At 39.2% G+C, this 26,408-nt stretch overlaps 2 protein-coding genes and 1 long non-coding RNA gene across 11 annotated transcripts in view; 1 reads left to right on the forward strand and 2 right to left on the reverse strand.

The window, feature by feature from the left end:
• Positions 1 to 26,408, forward strand: part of RBMS3 (RNA binding motif single stranded interacting protein 3) — a 1,057,118-nt gene that overhangs the window by 455,787 nt on the left and 574,923 nt on the right. The window lies entirely within an intron of this gene.
• LOC144583484 (uncharacterized) lies at positions 16,181 to 19,839 on the reverse strand. Of its 3 annotated transcripts, XM_078377326.1 has the most exons (3): positions 17,468 to 19,839; positions 17,402 to 17,434; positions 16,181 to 17,368 (listed from the first exon to the last, which is right to left on the reverse strand). In XM_078377326.1, the coding sequence occupies exons 1-3, from the start codon at positions 19,755 to 19,757 to the stop codon at positions 16,932 to 16,934; spliced, it is 2,760 nt and encodes a 919-aa protein (XP_078233452.1). In that variant the 5' UTR covers positions 19,758 to 19,839; the 3' UTR covers positions 16,181 to 16,931. The 3 variants fall into 3 exon arrangements, with proteins under 3 accessions (XP_078233452.1, XP_078233450.1, XP_078233449.1); XM_078377324.1 differs by having other exon boundaries at positions 16,181 to 17,434; XM_078377323.1 differs by having other exon boundaries at positions 17,402 to 19,839.
• LOC144583485 (uncharacterized) lies at positions 16,181 to 21,200 on the reverse strand. Its single transcript, XR_013537264.1, has 2 exons — positions 21,114 to 21,200; positions 16,181 to 16,401 (listed from the first exon to the last, which is right to left on the reverse strand). It is a non-coding gene; the product is annotated as an uncharacterized LOC144583485 (long non-coding RNA).

Below are 26,408 nucleotides of genomic sequence, written 5' to 3' on the forward strand. Positions count from 1 at the left end.
AGCTTCTCACTGGTATTCTGGGAGTTTCTTATTAAAAGGATCAACTAAAACAAAGGAGGTATCTTTTCAGGAGGCAGAAGACCTTTGAATGACTAGGGTAGTAGAACTGAGTGAGCAGAAGTTACAGATTGGGATGCATTGGGATATAAGCTGACAGAGATGGGTGCTCAAAGTTTTTGGCCCAGCTTTTCATTGGAGGAAGTATTTAACCATCATGTGACTTCTCCAACATTTTGAATTGGCTGAATACAAAATTATACATAACAAAAGATGTGTGCCAGGTCTAAATACATATCTTTTCAGTGCTTATTTGGAAGATCTACCAATGGAAATGCAAATATTTACTTTTATAAATTCACTGCAGTGAATATTCTGATGCCTGAGTCCCAAGGCTACTGACTTAACATGAAGATTCATAAAACTGGCCAACATTTCTTGTGAGTGTATCTCAGTGGTGTGAATGGGAAGGGCATGGCTACCAGTAGACAATGGCTTGATATCAGGTGCTCATATAAAATGGCTTGTGAATGGACTGTTTTCAAAGAGGGCCTTTTGACAGCATCTTTTCATGAAACATGCAAGGTTCCTTCCCATTGAGAATAAGACAGTAGCATGAGGATTGCAAGTCTCACACAATCTGATAAGTATTCATAAATGTCTGGCGGTTTCTGCTTAGCTAGCTCTTATGAATAACTGTCTCTTTTATTGGTAAACTGAAACAATGTCTTTGACACCAGAAACATGCAGACGTTTTTGATGAGGAGAGAATAGTAGAGTATCCAGTGTTTTAACACAATCTTTATTTCAAAGCATGCCTTGCAAAGCTAATAATATGCACTGAAGGGGAAAAAGGATGTTCTTGAAAGATACCTAAAAGATACATGTTACCTTGTCTCTTGAAGGAGTAGGAGAATGTTTGTTTATTTATTTTTTTTTTTTTTGGCCTGGCTTGTCTGTTTACAAAGATAAAAATCAAATCAAGGTTACTCATAATTAGAAATGGGCCAAGGATGTGGTGTTCAGATCTGAATATGGATTAGATTGAGGGTAAAGTTCAAATCTGAGGTTTAATTGCCATCTCTGGATTTGAGGCTGAAGTTCCCCAAAGCTTTTGACTCTCAAATGTCAAAACTGTCTTAAATGAGATTTTTGTGTTCTTAAGGCCAGGTCAGATTTTTTTTCCAAGACAACATTTTCTGCTAAATGGCCTGAATACATTATTTTTCAAGCATTTTCTGAGCCGTTGAAGAATGTTTGGCAAAATTTCACTGTTTATAAATAGGATGGGGTATGAGTAAGGATATAGTTTTAATATTCATTGTAATGTTTATTTTACGTTTATAAAACAGATCTGTTTGTTTATTTTAGTAGTTTTTGTATCTCTCTCTTTTTAAAAAAAATTGTAGCTTTCCTGAGAATGCTTTTTCACTGTCTCCCAAATAGTCAATGATTTGTACCAATTTCCATTTGCTGATATGTTCTTTCCCAGGTGGGGAAATGCAGAATGTTGGACTCGAAGGACTGAGTTTAAATGCCTGATCTGACTGAAAGGCATTACTCTGTTGTAATTTTCTGCACTGGCAGAACATTATGCTATTCCAGTGTCAAAGTTTTAGATGTGATCCTATGACCGCCAACAAGGCAAAGAATAAGGGTGCAATCCTTCTTTTCCTTCTCCTTCTTATTTTGTTAGGTGCAAGTCAGGGGAACAAGTATATTGGTGTGCCATATATGGGAAATATATTATATCATTGTGCCCTGTATGGGAAATCATTAACAAGGTATCTTCAGAAGACAGAGGCAACATATCTGTGAAAAAAACGAAAATAAAAGAAGTTGTGTGGTTCTTGTACCAGAGCAGCTGATACTTGTATTGGACCACTAATGTAGGTTTTCATCAGGCTGGGAACCAGACGCCTTGTGTGTATGGTGCAGAAAATTTATATATATAAAGATCCAAAAGTCAGAGCCACATGTTCAGACCAGGCTTCTCTGCTTCAAGCATGTTTCAAAATAAAGGCAAAATGTTGTCTCAAGATAACATTTTTTCTTTCGCATTCCACCTCTAGTAGCATGAATTGGAATCTCTCCCAATGTTCTCAGACAACAAAACTACCAATCATTCTATTCCCTCTTCCTCTGTTGCCCTGTGTAGAAACATGTGGTTCCTAGATAGGGGTACACAGAAATGTGGCAATATTCTTTAAGCAGAGAAGCCTGGGCTGCATTTCTCACTCAGATTTGTGGACCTTTTTTTCATTTTTTTTCTGCAATGTACACATAGACCTCCCAGCTTGAAGATCTGTACATATCAAAAGCTAGCTTCTGAAATGTGGGAATTTTCACCAGCCCTTGCCTTTAAACATACCCGTGAATATCAGATACTGTGGACAGACCAAAAATATGAAACTGCCTCTTTCATACTTGCTTGTGAGCTTTTTATTGACCTCAGTCAGAAACCAAAGTTTGGGTAGTGTTCTGATGTGACAGGATGGTTATATACTTATGCAGATTGGTGTATGGCATATTTCTTATGGCCAATGAGACCTTATAATTTGTGGACATGGTTTGAATGTTAAAAGTGATTTTTATCAGGCTAATAGATAATGTAACAGAGAAGGGTTAACAGCCCAAGAGATGAGATGCCATCTATCTAAATGCCTTTTTACATAATTTATATGTTGCTTGCTATAAAAAGATGATTTGGAAATGATTCAGTATGCCCATCAGGAATCATCCCAATCTCTGCAGTCTTATTAAATGCATACAGTCATGTCTCCCAGTGAGACTCTCATGCTGTGAAACTCATTAGAATAATAGATTAAGTTTCTATGTATACAGGAACTTTTAAAAAATCAGGAAAAACTCACTACTATGTTCAGTTCTATTTTTCAACTATAGCTCTAGGCAGACCATGTGAAGATACTTCGTAAGTTAAGCACTGCAAGGGTTACACAGAAAAGGGGAAAGATAGAGTGGTCTTCCCAAGATCAGGGATTGGGAAGAAGTTAAGTCTCCAGTTTTAAGCATGGTGACTTAAATTCCAGTTAGTATGGAAGGAACCATATAGGTACATATAAATAAGTTCCTTTCTACAAATGTCTTCCTCTCACCCTTCAAGTTTGTTGTTTCTATTTATATTTATACAGTTTGGTGGTAGTGCATGTGGTGTGTGTGCACTTTTTATAGTATGCAATTTTTTTGCAGACTGTATGCCTTATTTACATGCATCCACTCATTGATTAAAACACTGTGTACAGTTTTGAAATATCTCAGTTTTTCTATGAATACTTTTTAAATGTGCACATTTTCATTGCACATGAGCCAGAATCTTATTGTTTATAATCACTGGCACACGTCCCTTGCCATAAATCTCCGTGATGAACTTGGAAGTTTTATTTCTAGTCAGTATTTGTGTATGTTGGCGCACAACACAAAGTGCCACCTCTGACTTCCTAACATGTGGTGATTTGTTGCAGATAGATAGATAGATAGATAGATAGATAGATAGATAGATAGATAGATAGATAGATAGATAGATAGATAGATAGACAGATAGACAGATAGACAGATAGATAGATGATAGATAGATAGATAGATAGATAGATAGATAGATAGATAGACAGACAGACAGACAGACAGACAGACAGACAGACAGACAGATAGATAGATAGATAGATAGATAGATAGATAGATAGATAGATAGATAGATAGATAGATAGATGATAGATAGATAGATAGATAGATAGATAGATAGATAGATAGATAGATAGATAGATAGATAGATAGATAGATAGATAGATAGATAGATAGATACTGTAGATAGATAGATACTGTAGATAGATAGATAGATAGATAGATAGATAGATAGATAGATAGATAGATAGATAGATAGATAGATAGATAGATAGATAGATAGATAGATAGATAGATAGATAGATAGATAGATCTCTGTGTGTCCCAGTTTTTTTAAAAAAGAGGAGATAGCTAGGCAGAGATATAATTTTAATCGTTTTACAAAATGTGTGAAAATGCATTTTGGCAGCCTTTTGGGGGTTGTAATTGCAAGCAAGCAAGCAAGCAAGCAAGAAAGAAAGAAAGAAAGCAAGAAAGAAAGAAAGCAAGAAAGCAGGCAAGAAAGCAAGAAAGCAAGAAAAAGAGGTTATTTAAAGTTCAGTCAAGTTTTGCCCAGTCACTGCTTTCTGATTTCCTCAGTGTAGTTATATAGTGATAATATGGTATAGATTTAAACAAAGAGCTGTGTCTTTACAGCCTGTTAATCCTTTGCAGGCAACAGAATAATTATAAGCAAAGAGGGTTGTACAAATATGTATAGGTGTTCAGACAAGTGATAGCTCAGCAGATTTCCAATGTGCTCTGACAGTCATTGGATTAATTCAGCTTAGTTAGCATATAGTCTTCAGAATAATTTTATTTCCTCACTTGAGTATTCACATTTTTCTTCTGTGTAGCTAGATTGCTTCTTGCTGTTGCCACTCTCCTTGCTGAAACCTCAGCCCTATGATATTGGTGGTACAATTGGTCAGTTGAAACTTGTGGAGCAAGGAATCTTGTTGTATTAATTAGAGGGACCTGTGCTGCATGCAAGAGAAACTTTTTTTCCCTTTTGTATCCTTTTCGGAAATTTGTAAGCATGGGCTTATGCACAGAAGCACTCCCTGCGAGGAGGAAAAACATAAAGAATTAAAATATTCTGCGTGCCTATGTGTGCTTGGGAAGGGAAATGGGCAGCCTTGCTTTCAGTTGCCCTTGTCTAGACATCTACGTAAGCGGTGACGACTCATGATAGCTACCTTGAATATGAGCAACAAAAGTGTGCTGCTTATATACCACCTCACAGTACTTAAAACACTCTCTGTGTGGTTGGCAATTTTGATTATGCATTCTATACATTGCCCCCCACCCCCAGTGAGCTGAGTACTCAGTTTACCAACCTTGGAAGGATGGAAGACTGACTCAACCTTGAGCTGGCTGCCTGAGTCCATCGAGATCAAACTCAAGTTGTAAGCAAAGTTTTACAGTAAAGTTTAACCACTGTACCATGAGGCTCCTACAACCTCCAAATCCTTTTCTACTTTATATTTTAATTGGGGCCAGAGAAAAATTGCACTCCTTCCATCTTCCCCAACCTAAACTGATTTTGATAAGCTTAGACAAATTCCTCTCTCTCTGTGTGTGTGTGTGTGTGTGTGTGTGTGTGTGTGTGTGTGTGTGTGTGTGTGTGTGTGTGTGTGTGTGTGTGTGTGTGTGTGTGTGTGTGTGTGTGTGTGTGTGTGTGTGGAGAGAGAGAGAGAGAGAGAGAGAGAGAGAGAGAGAGAGAGAGAGAGAGAGAATGTGTGAGCGATGGGAATAGTTTTGCTCAGTCCAAATTAATCCAATCTGGGCTGGGGGCAGAGGCTTTTTAGGCCATCACTGTGCTGTTTGTTGTTGTTTCTTTCTTCTTTTTTGAAAGAGACTAGCACAAATAAAAGTAGGAGGAGAAGGCTTGAGAAAGTGTTTATCTGGTAACACTTAAACAAGACAAATAACTTTTTAAAAAGCGCATGTTGCTTCTCAACCATGAAATCACAGACGCTGCCTGGATGATGGTTGCTGGGAGTGCAGAGAAGCACAACAGGGCTTTGTGCTAAGAACCTTATTTCTTTGGGAGCAGTACTGGTAGAGACACGTAGGGCTTGCTGAGTGTTCTCTCTTGTTTATTTCATCTGTTCCCCACTTTAGTCCTTTTTAGGCTTGCTTGTAGTGTTTGGAACCCATACTCCAAGAAGGGAGTGTGCAAACCCCACTTCCTCTTTTGCCACCAATTCATGGAAATGGAAGTGAAGGGGCAACCTGGACGGAGCAGTGTCTTGCTCTTCAGACCGTTGTGTTTCTATGATTAAAGCAGTGACAGCAAAGGGCATGGGTTGTGCACTCCCCTCATCACCTGTGGACTCACACAATTTAAACACGTGTGAACAGGGCTTTTGACATAGATTGTATTATATTGGAGAATTTTCCTTTCTTCCTCCCTCCTCAGTTATCACCTAGATTCTTCTAAGGTACATAGCAAGTGCTTTCAGCACTGTAACTAGCAATTTTGTCACCTAGGGCTTTGCTGTGCTATTAGCTCAGCTTGGGTCACATGAGATTGGAATACATAGGAAGGGGTATGTTTTGTGTTTTCTTCTGCCTAGGGAAGACCCTCTAGGGTGTGTGCATTAGGGATGGGCAATTTCACAGCTTTCCAGAAGCAAATACCAGTGAGCACATATATGCCCTTCCAACAGAATATTTTGCATGATGTAAATTTCAATGTCCTGGCTCAAAACCTCAGTCACCCTCCCTTAATTAAAGCTTTGAATGTAGTGTAGGATTCCAAGTGTTTCTCTCATTTCTGATGGAAGTATGTAAGTCTTTGTTCCTTAATCATGCCTCATGCACCATGTGCATCTTCTATTAGTGGTTAGTTAGTGACAGGCAGGCAGGCACGCACACACGACAGAGTCAATTCAGCAGTAAGGGAAGGATTGGCTCGAGGGTGAATCACTATTTAGATCAGTGATTTCCAGTTCCAATGTGAATGTGAGGTTCCTAGCAATGGATGGAAAAAGTCTGTGTCACCTGTAGTTTGAAGATCACTCTGTATTTTTTTTTAAATTTAGAAATATTTCTGTAGCTGTAATGACAACCAGTCTCTCCTTGTTAGACCATTATACTGTATAATTCTTTGGGAAGAGAAGCAGCAGTAGCAAGTTTTATTATAAAATCTCTTCCAAATATAAAATTATTCAGGGGATTATTTGTGTTGTGTCTCTTCAAAATGCTGGCTGTGACTAGACTAGTTAAATTTGTCTTAGAACAAGAAAAAATCACTGATGATTGTTGTGGGTTTTTCAGGCTCTTTGGCCGTATTCTTCCTAACATTTCGCCAGTCTCTGTGGTTGGCATCTTCAGAGGACAGCACTCTGTGCTCTGGTGTAGTTTGCTTGGGAGTACACCAGAGCACAGAGTGCTGTCCTCTGAAGATGCCAGCCACAGAGACTGGCGAAACGTTGGGAAGAATAACCTTCAGAACATGGCCAAAGAGCCTGAAAAACCCACAACAACCATTAGATCCCGGCTGTGAAAGCCTTTGCGAATAGACGAAAAATCACTGAATTTGGTTGTCACTCCAAACCAGACCTAAAAGTTATGAGTACAGATGGGCATGAACCACTGAACTGTCTGTTTGTACTGGTTCATTTTTTTGTCCAAACAGTTATTTGGTGCTTCTCAGCCCTGCCTTATCTGGTGGGTGCCCACTCAGGTATAGTGCCCCAGCTTTCCTGCCCTGCCTCCTCTGGGCACCCGCCAGAGGAGCAGAGCTAGGAAATGTCAAACACCTGTTTAGCAAAAAAAACGAACTGGCACAAACATCTGATTTGGTGGTTTGTGCCCAGCTGTAATTATGAGGATGCAGGCGTCCCTGTCAGTGAGCTATCTTATCTTGGACCTGCCGAATTCCCCATCCTGCGTTCCCCTATAGACCTGCAAGAGCCTATGCTGAAGGCCCTGGTGTCAAGAAAGAGGAAGTTAATTCGGGAACACAGGAAGGGCTGGAGCATGAAAAAAAGCTCAGGTGCTGAAGAAAGCCTGGGAATGGAAGTGACCATGGGGGGGGGGGGGTTGGGGGAAGGATTATTGGGACATGAGCCAGATGCTTGCACAGGCAAAGTCAAAGGACTCTCCAGGCTCAACCAGTGATGACACTGTGGAGAGCAAGAGCAGAGACCGTGTTGTTCCTGGTGTGGGCTTATAAACCATCTTTGTTGTCCAGCCCTTGTGCAGTCCAGCCAAGATGACCCCACTAGCAATGTTGGGACTGAAACTGCTCTGATGACAGTAACCACAGGGGTTAAGGATTCTGAATTGAAAGACTAAAAACTTTACTCCAGTACAGTGCAGGAATTAGTTCAATACGATTTGATGTTACTGTTGTTGAACCCCCCTCTTGTTTCAATAAATCCCGTGTGGTTTGGTCTGGTCTGCATAGTTAGACACAGGGTGGATTTTTTAATTTATGGTTAATGAAATAATATTTGTGTTGTTATCATTAAAAATACGTGATATAGTAAAGCTCTCTAGGGGTGCATCTAAATAATATTTAAATAGTATTTATCTCAAAGCTTGGAAAAGCTGCTTTTTGTACTGTAATTACCAGAGATCAGAGTACTCGGAGAACCCCTAGTCACACTCTGAAAGGTAATTTCTTCAGAATCTCAAAGAACTTTTTGTATCCGGAGGCCTATAACATGGGACCCCTCTACCAGGATGACCTTCCAGTTCATTTCATTAGAAAATAATCATTTGTTGCATAAGCTAAAGGATGCATATGCTTAGGAATTCCACAGGACATTTTATGTCTGAAGCAAAGGATGAGATTGTGTTCCCCTTACAGAAGCTAATTGGGTTGGCAGTTGAACATCATTGTGATGCTGATGATATTATGTTGTCCTGCTGAGGCCAGTGGGCTAATTTAGAGGGGCACAAGCAGGTTGTGAGGTTCATATAGGTCTGTCCGCTAACACCACACCCTCCAACTATCCTGTTTTTTTCTGGGATTTTGGGGGGTGGGAGCTCACCCTGCTCCTTGCCCAGTGAGAAGCCCATGCAGTTGGTAGCAGATGGAAAAATTGAGATGCCAGGAAAAATATTGATGCTTTTCTGTTGGATTGTTCTGCAGGAATTTATCCTGCCCTTCAGTGTGGTTAGTCAATGAGTAAAACCATTGACATTTTGATTGAGAAGACTGTTTTTCTGTAGTGAACTACTCTACCACAATACCTAGGTAAATGTTGCAATTTGGGGAAATCTCAAACCTGTGTGCAAAGAGATGTGGTTTGTTTCACAGAATTGCCTGTGAAACCATAGGAATGAAGGCGAGAGTGAAGAGTGCTCTAATGAAAGAAAAGTATCAGCAGAAAGCAGGGTAAACACTGCTGGTACCATAATAAAATTATTAGTGTCTGAGACTCCTTTTGTGTGTAACAAATCTGACAGCAAAATACTATGCTTCTTAAGGCATTCTAGAAGAAACCAAGTTTTTTTCTTTTTTTTTTTCTTTTAATCTTCCACAGGGCTTGGAGTGAACTGCTTAAGCTTTCCTAAATGCAATACTCAATTTCAGTTTTTCAGTGTTGAAGTATTGCTGTTCTGTGTTTTTTCTTTTCTTTCTGAAAAACTTGTTCATCTGGCTATGCCCTGACTGCATTCCCATGTTGTTTAGCCACACATTCTTGACCTCTTCATCTTGTTCCTTGCCCACACCCATTACAATGTAGCACTTTGTACCTGTACTCCCCAAACATCTTTTGTCATTGAAAGCTGCTTTACTCTTCCTAAGGATAGGACCGGCCATGCTTGGAGACACCCTATTATGGGAGTGAATGGAAGTGTTCTTTGGTGTAAGCAAACTGTGTAAAAGGAATGTGAGTCTCACCGCCTTTTACTCTCAGGGAGAAACTGGAAAATAAATCCTCTTTTCTTCTAGTAGCAAATTTCTCTGTGAGAGATTTTTTTTTAATTTTTCTCCTTTGAAGTCTTATGGATCTTTTTGGATATTTCATGATCATATTTTTTCTAGAAGAAATACCAATCTCCATGGAATGTATTATAGTTTTAGAGGAAAATGAGGTGTCCCCAAAACAAGATTCCTCAGAAAATATGCAGAATGTAGGAGTTCCTCGTACAAAACAAAAAGTGAAAAATGAAAACAAACAAACAAGGGGAAAAGATCTAGTTTCAACAGGGAGTTAGACAAACTGGCTGGTGTAGGGAGAAGTTTCTGTATAGTACGAGTAGGAAAATCACGGAGAATGAGAAAATTTCCAAGCCCTCTTCACATCAAAACATTGGAGCTTTGAACAAGGAGGAAAACTGTTTGCTCAGATTGATTCTGTTTAAGTTGTTGAATGCTTGAAAAGAGAAAATGTAACTTAAATCAAGTTGTATTTTAATAAATGGACTTTCCAGTCCTTAGGCACAGGATTACAATGTGAGATAGAGTTTGAGCCTTTGTCATTTCCCTGCATATCCACATGAAGTGTGAAAAAAAAACCTGATCCCACCTACATTTATTGCTTTGTATAAAAAGGGTAGACCACAGTGTTGTGGTTGCCAGCATGGTGTGGTATATGGGAGAGTTAAGCAGGATTTGCACATAACGACTTCTTTTTCCAGATCCAAACCCAGTAGCTACTTGATTGCTTGGTATGTGAGACAACTACAGAGTGAAGCCACAGAATGAGTGTGTGCCCAGTGTGGTATACCATGCTTTAAAGACAGTTCCACAGTTAATGAGAAAAGCCACACGGTGTTCCACACTGGCATTTTCTCTATAACTTGGGTGGAGGCGTTGGATTTCAAAGCAAAAGGTATTAAGTGCCAAGGGTTATTACTATCATCATGGTGAAAGTTGTGTTTATCAGCTGCTCCCTTGTGCCCCAACTTCCTTTCCTTCCCTGTGTGAAATTCCTCCATGTTTGAAATAGACCACCTGTATATATAAATTCTGAAAGTGGGAGAGAACAGGAAACAGGTAGATGAGGTTTTGTTTTTAAAGTAAACACCAAACCATTTAAAGCACTGTTTAATGTTACTTTTGAATGCCTGGGATTGTTCTTTACCCCAAGAGAGGCAAATCACAACAAAAGAGAACAACCCCTGCTTCCTTTCCTTATTTCAGAAAAGGAGACCAGACTGGCTTTTTGACAGGTGGTAGAGAAAGTCTGATTAATTGACTTATCTAAGGGAGAGAGAGAGAGAGAGAACTGTAATGGTCAGCAGTCTCCTGTCTTCCTTTTCCCTGATATAGTTTTTCTTCTGAGAGAGCAGTCAAATGACGTCCCTGTCTCTCCCATTCTGGTATCTAATGAGTTTATGCTGAGGCTGTAGATCTCCTTGCAATATATTAATGATTTTATAACTGGAAAAAAAAGCCCTACTAAGATTCAGGTTACTGGTATGTAGGAGATGCTGATAGGTAAGTGTACACCTCCCTCCCCAAATTTCTGCAGTCATGTTTTGAATTTCTGCCCCTCTTTGTTGTTACCCATTTCCTTTCTGTCCAGAGTGGTTTGAAATAGCAGTGCTTCAAGATTTTGACAATGAAGTTTTGGATCTTGATAATGCTATTTCAGAGAAACGTGAATATTAATACAAAATGTTCAAGCTGAAAAGTGGTTGAATTTTTATTTTTATTTTTTCATTCTTAATATTTTGCTAAAGGAAATTTAGTGGTTCATCTCATCTGTCCCATGGATAGAATATCTCAATATATAGCTCGCTAAAAGCGTAATTAAAAGCAGCATGAAAACAGGAGTGTAAAGTATTGAGAGTGATGCGTAACTCATTGGAAACTGCTGCTTTTGGGTGCCTGGATGGTCATAACTTATACTATTACAACAAATTGTTTTGGTTTTCTAAACGTAACAAATGACACAGCAAATAGAATTTGGCCAGTGGCATACAAGAAGCAATCCATAGTATATGGATTTGTTCAATGACATTTAAAGGACCTTGATTAAAATTCAGTCCAGACTGGAATGATGAGAAGACTGCTTACTTGAAGGCTGTTTGAAGTAATAAGTTGCTTCTGTAGACAGAGACCACAGGGATACATAGATTGAAACATTTCTTACCTTACATATTTGGAAACTAGCTGTCAGAAGCATCTGACATTTTAGAACAGAGGCATAAAAATTCTTGAGCAGTATGACTGCTGCAACGGCTGCAGCTTATGAGTTTTTGTTTCCATTGTTATGCAAGTTAATGGCTCCGCATCAAAGATCAGGGCAATAATAACCATCATGTTTGCCAGCTACGTGTTCCTTCTGAAACTATTGCAGATGTTACACTACAGATACTTTTTGTGTGAATGTAAGTGGTGTGCATCTGAAAGCATATAATGTAAAGCAGACAACTCTTTCGTTAGTTTTCCCTGTACACAATATGACAAAATATCTTTTCTTAGTGGTAAAGGATAAAATAATTAGACCATGGCTCATCAACAGCAACAAGGCACCATTTTCTTTCAAAATGTGAGTAGTATTACTGTTGTGAGCCCAAGATTTCTTAATATTTACAGTTGGAACAAAGTTTCAACTTTGCCAATTGCTTTTTGTTTTTCTTGCCTCTTACGAGCTGAGACATGTGTGACCAATTGGAAAAGAACATTACAAATATAGTATTGTAAAATACTTTGAAGAAAATATTCCATGTTTAGTCTAGATTCCAAAGCAGTCCATTCTTTAATCAGATAAAGATTCCAATATTTTGTGAGAATTGGCTCTCAGATTTAGCTGTTTCCCCCTTCATTCTCAGAGTAGGAGATGTGGCAGCGTACTGCACTTTAGAAGTCATGAAGACTAACATGTTGATTGGATGATCTTTTGGTCTCGCATCTGCCTCCCACCCCCCCACCCCAATTCCCCTTCCCTGCTGGTACTGCATGTGAAATTAAGGCTTAAAGTTGTGTTCTCTAGAGCTGGAAGACTCTGGAGCTGTCATGATGGAAGAGTACTGATAGCAAAGGCAGTCAGGCATTCTCCTGTGTAATAAAAGTAGTTTAAACACATCCATTTCCTTTTGAAGCAATAATGTTTAGAGCAAAGAATGTGTTCTTTAAACCTCTTCCACCAAAGTTGGAATGTCTGTCAGTTTTCACTCTGCATTTATTGACTGAACAGTGATTGCTGTTGGCACATAGCAACCATGCTTCTTGTTAGCAGAATATATACTTCTTAAAATAGAGTTTGTGGGGTTCAGTCATTCTGAATTCTTACGTGCAGTGACCTGGTCTGCTTCATCTGGACTGAGGTGTAGATTAGAATTTAGTGTCAAACTAAGCATTAAAGGAAATGTGTATTCTTTGCAACCAGACTGTTTCCCCTCCCCCTTCCTCAGTGGGATTTCTTCAGAGATTCAAGCATTGTCAATATATTTACAAATGTAAGCCCATGTTTGCCTTCCAGTGTCTAATCACAAAACAAAACACACTGAAATATGAGATATGGAGCTGAGGAGAATTACCTGCGATGACAATGTCTTTCGTTTCTTAAGGAAGCACCACTTCTAAGTGCATGCTAAGAGTATTGTCTAGTTCCTCATTGGCTCTTCAGACTTTCTGAAAAATTCCAACATAGTTTTTGCTTTGCTTAAAGTTGCATATTATGAAGTAAAACATATTTAGAGAACTATATTTTAGGAAAATGATCACAATCCATTAAGTCAGGTTTTACTTGTACAATGGCAATGATGTCATCAAATGGTAGATTGCTTTTTCAGTTTTGGGATGTGTGTACCATGGCTCACATACAACAAGATGAAGTTACACACACCCCAAAATTAAAAAGTCTTTAACGTATGATCATCTGCCATAGACAGTGACATCATTCCCCTTATTTAGGCAGAGCTGTGCAGCAGGATTTTGGCCAATGCATATTTTTAAAAGGTATACGTATTATTTGTAGTTCCCCCCCCCCTGCAGCTTGGTCCTACATTTCTCCCCTCATTCATTCATTCATTCATTCATTCATTCATTCAATTTTCCTACCTCCTATCTAGCAAATTGCTACTTTGGGCAATGTACACAAAGGAAAATTAAAATCATAAGAACACATTCTAAAATACAAAGATAAAAAAAGATCAGAAAAGACAAGTGATAAGAAACTGTTAAATAGCAAAGAAAAACCCGTGTATGTACAAACACACACACACACACACACACACAGAGAGAGAGAGAGAGAGAGACCAAAAAATCCCAGGATTTGGTCTTGGTGTAATTGACTGACAATTTGATATACAGATTTATATAGTAACTTTTGTTTTACTATGGCATCTATGTTATCTTTTGCTTTCACTGAAACTTTTAGTAGCGTTGATACATGCATTTGAGGCATTTTTTCCCCATTTTTCCCCTTTTTAAGAGAGTGGTTAAGGGCAGAATGGTTTGATGATGGGAAGAAGATAATTTGTTTACCATTCTGTACATTGGGTTTGCTGTATATTGGTTTTATATATCAATTTCGTTCTAATGAATTTTGACTAAATATAATAAAGATGTATTGAAAGTTTTGTTTTCGTTTTAAATCTCGGGTTAATACCATAACAGGCTAGAGCACCTGCGGAAGTGACATGAACCAGAGGTGGGCTGCTCTGATCATCCCTAATTTATTTTCTGATTGTATATCCTCCTCCCCACCAAAAATATTGTAAATTCAGCATTTTTTTCCTAAATATTGGTAGTCATTTGGAGAAAGAAAAGTGGCACATGGAAAATTGACATTATTCTTATGTCAGATTATTTGACAGTAGAGTACACAAATTTTCCTGGCTGAATGGCCTGTAGGGTGAGTTTGTCTGCTTTTTGCTCACAACTAGCAGCATTTTGGGTCTATCTAAATTTGAATGTGTGAATGCACTAAACATGTTCTTCACATAGAAATGTTGATTAGATGGGACAAACCACATTTTGCTTTGGAAATCTGTATATTTTCAGTGTGTAGGAATGTGCACAAAACAATGCACACTGAAAAATGCATACAGCCATTTTTTTCCAGACAGATAGCTACATTAGTCAATTTCAGCTACAGCGTGAACAAAAACAAAAACATTTCATTTTGAGGTTTTGCACATTGCCGTTGATTTCTTCAGACATATAGTACAAAATATCACACTGTGCTCTGTGGATCTGAATAAGTGGATAAACCATGAAAGCTCATATTGAAATGAATTTGTTAATCTTGAATGTACTAAAATCCTTTTTTGTTTTTGTTTTTGTTGGTTGCATGGCTCAAATGTGTAATTTTGAAAAATGCCCACAATTCACTTTTTCTTAATGAGGAAAATGCATTAAAACGAACACTTTAGTAATAATTAGGGATGGGGAACACTTCCTGAATTCCTTATTGTTAATTTAGCCTGTCTTGACAAGGTGAGACATTTGAGAGTTTTCAAGGCCCACTGCAGCTGAGAACAAGACAAACAGTTATGTTGTAGCTGGTGGTGGTGCTGCTCCTGGTGGTAGTCAAATTCTCTGTAATTTGCTCAGCATGCCTTGAGTCTCTCTGTCCTTTGAGAGGCAATGCACAGATACACAACATGCAGAAAATACAGAAGGAATTGCTGACTGTGAAGTGGCAAACAGTCTTCAAATTCTTAAACAAAAGCTGGTGTCATCCTAGGTTTGAGAAATTTGCAGAATTGCCAGATTATATTGTTTTATGCGGGAAATGGGCAGTTTTGCACCAAACATTGTTTTTACTAATGTGAGAATTCTATTATGAGAACCAGGAAATTCCTCACCATCTTCAGTGGTGAAGAAAAGAACACTACAGTTCCTTGTCTTTGTATGCAAGTGATGATATACATCTCTAGTACAAATTAGTAAATGGGGAGGGGGCAAACATGGGGAGAAATTACATAAATTTATTGGAAAGGAAAGAGCATCTTACTTCTTTTTACAAAACTAGATGAGGGATTCTGAGTTCTGATGGGTTTTGAGAAAGGCAGCAAAAAAAAAATCTAGTAGATTCTCTTGTCTTTATTGTCTTTAACACCTGAGCTGCATGTGTGTGATGAATAATGAATTGTTAATGAAAATAAATTTGTATGGAATTAGAGCAAATTGAAGTAATTAAGGGAACAGTAAAGGAAACTGGATTCTGAGTTTTTACTAATATAAAGAAACAAATCTTTCTGAATGTTGTGAGAAAATTTAGCATGTGTTTGGCAACTCTTCCCAATAGCAGTTATTAATTTGGGGAGAGAAAATTGTGAGTGAAAGATATGAAAGAAATAACTGCAACTGAGCTTTGGGAAATTTCTTGCCAGTGAAGGAAGCAAGCATGGATGAGGGCTGACTTACATTTTTGGAGCTTTTCATTAGGCAGTGAGTTTGTAGCTAGCATTTGCACAACTCTCTAAAGGTAAAAGTTTCTTCAAAGGAGTTGTCTAATATGTGTTGCGTTAGAAAAGCACATTATGCTGCCGATATATGGGCCCATAACTTTCTCCATATGTTTATGAAAAAAAGTGTGACGTTCCTCTTTCACGTCACAATGGTCAGGACACTCTCTCATTCACACTTTATTTACGCTGCCACCAACCACTCCTTCATAAGACTCTTCAGACAAAAGTATGATTTTAAAAATAAAAACTTGTATTTTATTGATAACAACAGAAGGAATGGTAAATCACTTTATCAACTAAAATAAAAAGGCAATCAGTAATAATAAAGTATCCCCTCATACACACTATCACTCAGACCTTAACTCTTCATAACTCTTAACTAACTAAAAACTGTCTCACATCATTCACTCCCCCCCCTTATATACACAGCTCCACCTCCTGGAGTCCCACCTCCTGCTCTGCTATAGGCAGATGGGTTCCAGCATAACCATGATAGGCAGGTGACGTCATCGCAGCCGTCACATACCTTCCCCCTTAATAAGTTGTTTTGTGATGAAAAGCAATAGTGCTTTTCAACACAAAACAACAGCAAGCAAATTACATTAATAACCACAACATTACCATAACCATCATAAACACAGCACATTTTTATCTTCAATTACTTATCATTTGTAATTACCCTTTTCAACTTCTTTGTTTTTACAATTTTTTTTCCATTGCTTATCAATTTTTCATTTACAGTACTTTTATCAGTTAACATCTTCAATCAATACTTTCAATTTCTTTGTTAATACACTTTTCCATTGCTAACTCGGTACAGTTACTTTTGCAGTTACTTACTTTTAGTTACACATAACAGGAACAGCTTATTAATTTCTACATTACTTACCATTCTTTCATTTTCAATTCAATTACATTTATAATTACTTATTTTTACTTATACATAACTAAAACAGTTTATTACATTCTACATTTATTTTTCAGTGGACAATTTGTTCTTTGATAGGTCTTCGAGCCCACGCTTCAGCAGCTATCTTTTGAGTCTTTCTTTCCTTACGGAATTTAAAGTTCATATCTTGCAAGTCTCTCTTCCAGTTTGCAAGCTTGTTCTTGTAAGCTTTCTCAGTTCGTAAGTCCATTAATAGTATTGAGTCTGTGCATAGTCCAAATTGTCCTTTTCCTTTGCACGGCTTATTCTCCTGTAACAACCACCCTCTTTTGTCCCACTTACGTTCCCTCGAAGCACGATGTATCCACCTCGGCTGCAGCTTTCCACTCAGGAACTCAGCTGGCTGATGATCTTCTTCATCTGCTTTGCTCAGCACGGCTCTGGTTTCGAATCCTGCTACATCGATGATGTTGAAGACACTCTGGAACTCTGCACCCCTCACGACATGAAGATGCCTCTTGACACGACCTCTCTGGATACGTTGACATCTCTGGACACGACCTCTCTGGATATGATGACATCTCTGGACACGACCTCTCTGGATATGATGACATCTCTGGACATGACCTCTCTGGATACAGTGCTGACTTTTCTTTAATGTAGTCTGCAACTTTTCCAGGGTCTCTTTACATCTGCTCAACCCCTGGATCTTCTTGTCTTTTCTTATAACTTTTATAATTTTTAAAGGAGAGGCTATACATCTGACATTTCTTTCCTCCTGCTGGGTATAGCCTGCTATCCTTATCATAGATTTCCCTCTAGCTTCTTTCCTTATTTCTATAACTAGAATAAATTTCTTTAGTACTCCTTGCATTTCTCTTTTATTTACTTGTTTAATTTTAGATGCATCTTTAACTTTCTCTAGTGCTACTTCTTTATTCTTAAGTTTCTTAGATAGGGTTTCTTGTTGCTTGGTTTTAGCTATGGGTGCAGACACAGAATTATCAGCCTTTTCAGTTAGCTGTATCTTTTCCTTAGATACTACTTCTGCTGACTTCAAGTTACTTTCCTCTAAAGTTTTCAGTTTTACTATCTCAGGGTAGCATGATGTTTCCTGATTTTCTTTTGATTTCGTATGCACAAAATTAACCTGTTTCACCTCATCCTCACTTGTTCTAAGTTCTGACACCTCTCTGTGTTCCTGTTTCTGTTGTTCAGTGTGTTCCTGCCTCAGTTGAATAAAAGTCTTATCAATATCTTCCATATAATTTTTATAATCATCCCTATTCCTGTCCTCCCTATTGGCCTTATCCTCACTATTTCTTTCTCCCTGACATGTGTCATAAGCTTGAGAGAATTCTTTTATCTCCTTTCCCATTTTTGGCCAATAATACTTCTGAGGTATTCTTTGCTTAGTTTCTGCAATACCTAAATGTCCCTTTTCTAGAATCATAGGACGATATTTATCAGGAACAATCAACTGACTTTTAATCTCAGGCCCTCCTTTTGGAATATTAATTAGTTTTTCTTTGTAGAGCAACCCATGTTTAGGGGATAATCCTTTGCCAGCCACTTCTCCAAAACAGCTTTTTAACGTGGGGTCTGCTATCTGATCCCTGGCAAATACACTTTTCTGAGGTATTTCTAATGAAAATGCCTCAGCCTGGGGTATGTTCTCTTCTTGTTCTTGAGAGCCATTACCATTACTAGCTTCCCTTTGTTCAGGTTGTGATCGCGTAATCACCAAGGCACTCTTGACATGCTTTGTTAAGTCAGTACCAATAAGACAAGGTGTAGGAATTTGAGAAGAAACCCCCATTCGCCAAACTCCCCGCCATCCTTGATAATCAACTAAAACATCTGCCACAGGCAAGCTCACTATCTCCTTCACTATTCCTTTGAGAATCACGTTCTGATCAGGAATTATACATCCCTGAGGTACAATATCAGAGTGGCAGATCGAAACTTGTGAGCAAGTGTCTCGTAAAGCAGTGTAATTCTGTCCTAAAATTTTTATTCTGTCCCCAGCTGATTCCAGTAGCTGAGAATTTATCTGAATGGACAAACAATGTCTTATTTCAGCTATTGGCAGATCCTGATATTCTGTACTCTGGCCACTAGAAGTATCCATTTCTGAAGAGCTAGCTGCTGCTTCTGGATGCGTTCCCATGGCAACAGGGCTATCTCTAGAGGGACTCATTTGGCTGTTCTGTATACAATACACAGACTTTGCCTCTTTCAAATTCACTTTCTGAGGAGAAATTTCTTTCTTTTGAGTTGAGTTAAAACACTGTGAAGCAATGTGTCCCCTGCCTTGACAAGCAAAGCAAATTTTATCTCCCCATGAGCCTCTGTTAGTGAACTTTTCTGATTTTTCTTTTCCCTCCAAAATCTGGTTCCTGGACTGGCTCTGCCCAGAAGTTTTACCCACAAAATGGCTGCCCATTTTAGCCTGACCCTGACCTGGCTCTTTGGAGTACTTTGGGTCCCATGTTTTCCTCATACCTTTTTCCTCATAACTTACAGGCCCCCTTATTTGTGAAATAAAATCAGCAATCTGCGCAGCCTGTCTAATGTCAGTACGTTTCCTTTCCTGAACCAAATATTTAAGTTCACCTTGGAGTAAGGAATAGAACTGCTCCAAACCTACAATATTTTTTAACTGTTGAAAAGTCTGTACATTCTCCTGTTCCAACCACCTGTCCAAACATCTCTCTAAGTTATAACCCAGCTGTGTGAAAGTTTCATCTGATTTCTTGGTGAGCTTTCTGAATTTCTGTCTGAGGTGTTCTGAATTAATGCCAAATCTAAGAAAAACCAACTTTTTAAACTCTGAGTAATCTTTACTGAGTTCTATTGGCATATCAGCATATATTTCTGCCATTTTCCCACTAATCAGAGACCTTAAAACTACCATTTTCTCTGCTTCTCTGAGAGAAAAATCTGAGGCTGCTCTCTCAAAACTTGTAAGGAACGCTTCAACTGAATCCCCTTATTTATAGGATGGAAATTTCTTTAAATCTGCCTTTGATAATTGGCCCATCTCAGAATCTCTATTGTTATTATTGTTCTGGTTCATCATTTCCATTTTTCTTAACTCAAACGCCATCCTCTCTCTCTCCAATCTTTCTTCTCTTTCCATTCTCTCTCTCTCTAATCTTTCTTCTTTTTCCATTTCCAATTGTTTCATCCTAAATTCATGTTCCTGGGCTAATTGAATTTTCCTCAGTTCTGATAGCTGTTCCCCATTAATTCCTTCCTCCCGCTCTGAGGTAAACCTGTCCCCTTCTCCCTCAATCACCTCTCCAGTTCCCTCAGACATCTCTGGAGATTTAGGCTCACTTTCAGCCATTTTACTGCGCGTCAAAGGCATGTTTCTTACACAAAAGGCTCCTGACTATTTCCAAGCCTCTGTTTAAAATACTTTTTTTCCTTTCTGTGTTAAGGTCTGATATATATTTGCAGTGTGTTCCAGCTGATCTGACACTAGAAACTGTAACTAAGCTTCTATGTCGTCTTCTTTTCCCCTTTTCTGGGCCTCTTGCCAACTAAGGATACTTATTTTATATTACTGCCTTTGGCTGCCTTTAGAATCACCACAGCTCTCTCCACTCACTGGAGCTGTTTAAAATGGAGATCCCTCAGCTTTGCTGGGCTTGGTCTGTCCTCTCAGAGTTCACCTAACTCAGGACACTCTGACCAACTCGCCACAGACTTTGCTTTGGGGCTACTCTCCCTCACAAAATGGCCACTACAGAGCTCATAAATCAGTTTTCCACTCTGAAGCTTAAGTGCCTCTCCACTAGATTTGCTCCCCTTGAGTCAAATCCTAGAGATGCCCACACTTTCCACTTCAGGTGACCCTAACTGAAGTCCTTTTGCTCTTGCCACTTTAGCCAAGGCTTTACTGGACAACTGGACAACTGGACAACTCGTATCCCACACGCTGGCACCAATTTATGTTGTGACGTTCCTCTTTCACGTCACAATGGTCAGGACACTCTCTCATTCACACTTTATTTACGCTGCCACCAACCACTCCTTCATAAGACTCTTCAGACAAAAGTATGATTTTAAAAATAAAAACTTGTATTTTATTGATAACAACAGAAGGAATGGTAAATCACTTTATCAACTAAAATAAAAAGGCAATCAGTAATAATAAAGTATCCCCTCATACACACTATCACTCAGACCTTAACTCTTCATAACTCTTAACTAACTAAAAACTGTCTCACATCATTCACTCCCCCCCTTATATACACAGCTCCACCTCCTGGAGTCCCACCTCCTGCTCTGCTATAGGCAGATGGGTTCCAGCATAACCATGATAGGCAGGTGACGTCATCGCAGCCGTCACAAAAAGCATCACATGAAGCCATGTCTGTTGCTGTTTGAGCTCCATTCCATCTTGTAACTTTTATACAGTGGTGCCTCGACTTATGAACGCCCCTGCTTACGACAATTCTGAACTGGAGCTTTCACTTGCAAACAGCAAAAGGCAGGGGAAAAAGGTGGGAAATTCAAATTTCTAACTGTAGGTGGCAATGAGACTACTGCTTTGTAGCTCTTTCACCCTAGCAGTTATCTTCAGCCGGAATGGATTAATTGCATTTCATTGCAGTCCAATGGGAAATGGTGCTCTTACGACCATTTCAAGTTACAACCATCTTTCTGAGCCAATTAAGTTCGTAAGTTGAGGCACCACTGTATATGCCAGTGCTGTATTGTATTTCTCAAAATGTTATGTTGGATTATGCTTGATAGTTGAATGGTTTAAGTACCTGACTGCGGAGCCAGAGATTGAGATTTTGATTCCACACTGTGTCTCCTTGACAGGGGCTGGGCTTGATGATTCATAGAGTCCCCCCCCCCCCCAGTTCTCCACTTCTAAGATCATTATTCTAAGATCTGGATATTGGACTATTTAAGATCCTCTCTTTATTGAGGACCTGTCCTGCCATAGGCTGGGAGGGGTTTGGGCTTCGAGACTGTCCACAATGGTGATGCCTTTCTTGTAAGCATAACACATTCATAGTCTTGTTTGGGAATGGAAGCATGTTTTGCCAGGCATATTTTCATATTGGAATGGAAGGGCTTGCATGACTGTCTGGAGTACATTAGGAATAGTAAAGGAAGATGAGCAGACTCAGTGAATCTTGAGGGGTTTTTTTTAGGATTATACTGTAAAGAGAGGAAAACAAGCACGGACAGAAGAGCAAGCAGATACATTGGATGAAAAGGGGTAAATGTTAATGATTAGAACTCAGCTAAAATTATACTAATATATGCCTGACATTTGAGTTATTCCCATGTTTGACATATGAAGAATACTCACTGAATTTCTGTGTTTACACTAAGCTTGGTGAGTGGGGATGACGTAGACTTCCCTATTAGGAGAATAATTGAGAGTGATGGCCAGTATGGAGGCCAGAAGAGCTCAGTTTTATCAGGTTTCAGTTTTATCAGCTTTCAGAAGTCACCTCTAGGGAAGTATCAGCAGAAGAATCAGAAATCTTAGTTAAGGATGGAAGAGTGAGATCAGGTGAAGCACACTGAACGCAGACTGCAAAGAAACATTGACAAACAATTGAGGGGGAGAGGTGGGGAAAGGTCTAATAACCATGACGTGAAAAGTCAAAACTAGACATGGGGATGAATATAAAAATGAATCAGGATATTCATTAAATATACCTGATTTGTCAGATATTCGTTGCTTTGTATTCTTGGGGTCCAGAGACCCCAACGAATATGAAGCAATGAATATAACCCTTTTATATTTGTTCCTTTGTTTCCTATCTGCTTATCCCCCCATGGATCAGCTGTTCCTCAGAGGCATAAGCAGATAGGGATTTTCTCTTTGGGCGGCTTGCTAAAGCCTGCCTGAAAGGTATCCCACCCTGGGAGATGGCTTGGTTCCCCTTTCCTCCTCTTCCTGTGTCTGTGCAGCATAAAAGAGGAGGGAATGTATAAAAGGGATCCCCCAGCCAATGTGGGATCGCTTTGATCCCTGCTTTCCCACTTCTTGCTAAGCCAAAAGGGATCAAAGCACTGCAGGATCACTTTGATCCCTACTTTCCCCCTCATTTTGCTAAACCCAGCAGAGCTTAGCAAAAGGAGGAGAAAAGCAGGGATCAAAGCACTGCAGGATCACTTTGATCCCTGCTTTCCCCCTTCTTGCCCCACGGGGCTTAGCAAGAGGAGGGGAAAACAGAGCAAAGCAATCCCGCAGCTGCGATCACTTTGATCCCTGCTTTCCCTCCTCTTGAGGGAAAGCAAGGAAAAAAAGACCCAATGAATGACGAATTGATTCATTGTTCTTTGGGTCAGAGAAGGGCAATTCGTGGCCCCCACATGAAGCAAGACTTTAGTTAGGACCAAAGAAACCTGGTAAGAATAGTAATCAAAAGAGAATAATAATCAAGGATGATTTAAATGGGGGACCAAAATATCTTGAACCTAGTGTATGGAAGTGCACCAGGAATCTACGTCTGAGTTGTGAATAAAGAATATTCACATAATTCTTTGTTTTCATTGGTTTTGGCTATCTTACTTCAACAAGTCAACTCAATTAGGGATTTTCAAGTCTTGCAAGATTATCTTGCTGCCAGGTGACAGAAAAAAAAAGGTGACTTTCATATATCAAAGTCTCTGTAATTTGTACAGTCTCCACATAAAACTAGTGTTCTTCTGCTTGAGAAGCAAAGTACCCATAGACACAGCAACCTCAGAACAGACTGGTTCCTGTAAACTATTAAAACAACCCCTCCCATGGATTTTATCCATAAAAGTCCAGCGGGGGGAGTAGATATGATTTTGTACAAATCATATTATCTTATTTTCTTTTTGAAAATCTCATTCACATGTACATACACACATACACCTACCTCTTTGTCCTTTCATATACAGTGGTGCCCCGTATAGCGAGGTTAATCCGTTCCGGATTAACCTTCGCTATGCGAAAACATCGCTGTACGGGGCAGGAAAAGCCTATTGGAACACACTAAACTTAGCAGCCATTTTAATGGCCGCGGATGACCCGAAATGGCCCCCCGCAGCGTTTTCACGACCTCGGTAAGCAAGGGGAGGGCGCGAAAACACTGACGGGGGCCATTTCGGGTCATCCGGCGGCCATTTTGGAGCCGCCGATCAGCTGATTGGCGGCTCCAAAATGGCCGCCGGACACCCCAATCGTCGCAAAGTGAGTGCGGCGATTGGGGCAGCTCCGTATAGCGATCCCCAAAAAGGGATCGCTATACGGATTCTTCGTTGTACGGTGCGCTCGTTAAGCGAGGCACCACTGTAGTGAGGATGATAATGTTGCAGTTTCTTGTCATATTAAATCCAATTTCTTGGTGACTTTGCTCCAGTAATATGCAGCAACCTAAGTAGCAGGATCAGGATCATTGAATGCCATTTCCAGAAACGTGCAAATGTAGAGGGTAAAATATGTATAGGGTTACAATTTTAAAACTGGTTTTAAATACACATAGGAACAATGTAAAAATGATCCTGTAGATACAGTGCAAATAGTTAAAGTCAGAACCAGTGCAAAATTGATTCAGTGACTGCTTATGCAAGGTTTTATTCCATTATCCAGATGGACACTAAAGCAGTGTCAGTGCAGTGTCTTCCCTGGGCAGCAAAGTTAGCAGCTCTTTGCTGTGACAAAGTCAAGCAAGTAGCAGAGACCTGAAACAGTTCAGAATTATGGTGGCTTTTTTCTTTTTCTTCTTTTTCTTCCTTTTTTTTAGCTGCAAGGAAGCTTTCAAAATGATCAGGTTTCAGTCTCACTCATCAAACAGTTCTTCCTGTAACTGGATCAGAGCAGTAGAAAGTGAACTTAATGTAGGTGATGACTTTGGAATGGGGATGTGTAATCACAGAAGCACTGAAATACTATTTACTGTTATTTATCAAGAACATGCAGCTGAGATTGTTTACCTTCTGTACATCTAGATTTACAAGTAGCCTTCTTACCACCATCAGATGTGTCTTGCCTGAAAGCTTGCTGAATTTACCTGATTGTCTAGAAAATTTGGCATTTGTTTCTTCTGCATGTTCCATGTACTGAAAATGGGATCACACATTTGCAAATTTCAACAAAAATCTGACTTAATAGAGTAACTTATTTGAGATTTTCCCTGACCAGTCTAACTTCCCTCAACCCTAAAATGCCCTAGTAATTTTAGTGGGTTTTCAGCTGACAGAATGTATAACAGGAGTAGTCAGACAACTATGAGTGAGTGAAGAGTTCTGCAAACACATTTAAGACTGCAGTGTCTCTGCCAATGAAAGGGCTTAGGTTGGTGATGGCTCATGATTGGAGCAGGGGGACCATCACCTTCTGAAATTTTCAGTGAAGGAGCCTCCCATTTTGATTTATAGGCCACCCACAGTATTGTTCATTAATTAAGCCACTATAATCTTGCAAAAATGAAATTCTAAGACTTGTCATAAACAAAGCTAAGAATAGGGGGATTCTCTTGCATTTCAATTGGAATTTTTTTGGTAAATTCTGGTTAAAATTCTGTTAAAACAAATCTCCACCCATTCCCAGTAAGGGGCAAAACTCTCAGGTTCACTTTATGTTATATTTGAATTCTTCAAAATTTGGAAAATTCTAGTGATATATATATATATATTAAAAAAACTAGAATTTTCCAATGAGGCCTTACAAATAGCAGAGAAGGGAAACAAAATGCAAGGGAGACAGGGAAAGTTACAGAAAATTGAATGCTGACTTCCAAAGAATAGCAAGGAGAGACAAGAGGACCTTCTTAAATGAACAGTGCAAAGATATAGAAGAAAATAATAGAATGGAAAAAACCAGAGATCTGTTCAAGAAAATTGGAGATATTAAAGGAACATTTTGGGCAAAGATGGACATGATAAATGACAAAAATGGTAGGGACCTCTCAGAAGCAGAAGACATCAAGAAGAGGTGGCAAGAATACACAGAGGAATTATACCAGAAAGATCTGGATGTCCCAGACAACCCAGACACTGTAGTTGCTGACCTTGAGCCTTAGAAAGCATGCCTAACAACAAGGCCAGTGGAAGTGATGACATTCCAGTTGAACTATTTAAAATCTTAAAAGATGACACTGTTAAGGTGCTTCACTCAATATGCCAGCAAGTTTGGAAAACTCAGCAGTGGCCAGAGGATTGGAAAAGATCAGTCTACATCCCAGTCCCAAAGAAGGGCAGTGCCAAAGAATGCTCCAACTACCGTAAAATTGCACTCATTTCACACGCTAGCAAGGTTATGCTCAAAATCGTCCAAGGTAGACTTCAACAGTATGTGGACCGAGAACTTCCAGAAGTACAAGCTGGATTTTGAAGGGGCAGAGGAGCTAGAGAACAAATTGCTAACATGCGCTGGATTATGGAGAAAGCCAGAGAGTTCCAGAAAAACATCTACGTTTGCTTCATTGACTACGCAAAAGCCTTTGACTGTGTGAACCACAGCAAACTATGGCAATTTCTTAAAGAAGTGTCTGACCACCTTATCTATCTCCTGAGAAATCTATAGGTGGGACAGAAAGCAACAGTTAGAACTGGATAT

The sequence above is a fragment of the Pogona vitticeps genome, chromosome 6 (genome assembly GCF_051106095.1).
Source record: "Pogona vitticeps strain Pit_001003342236 chromosome 6, PviZW2.1, whole genome shotgun sequence".
Classification (NCBI taxonomy): Eukaryota; Metazoa; Chordata; class Lepidosauria; order Squamata; family Agamidae; genus Pogona; species Pogona vitticeps.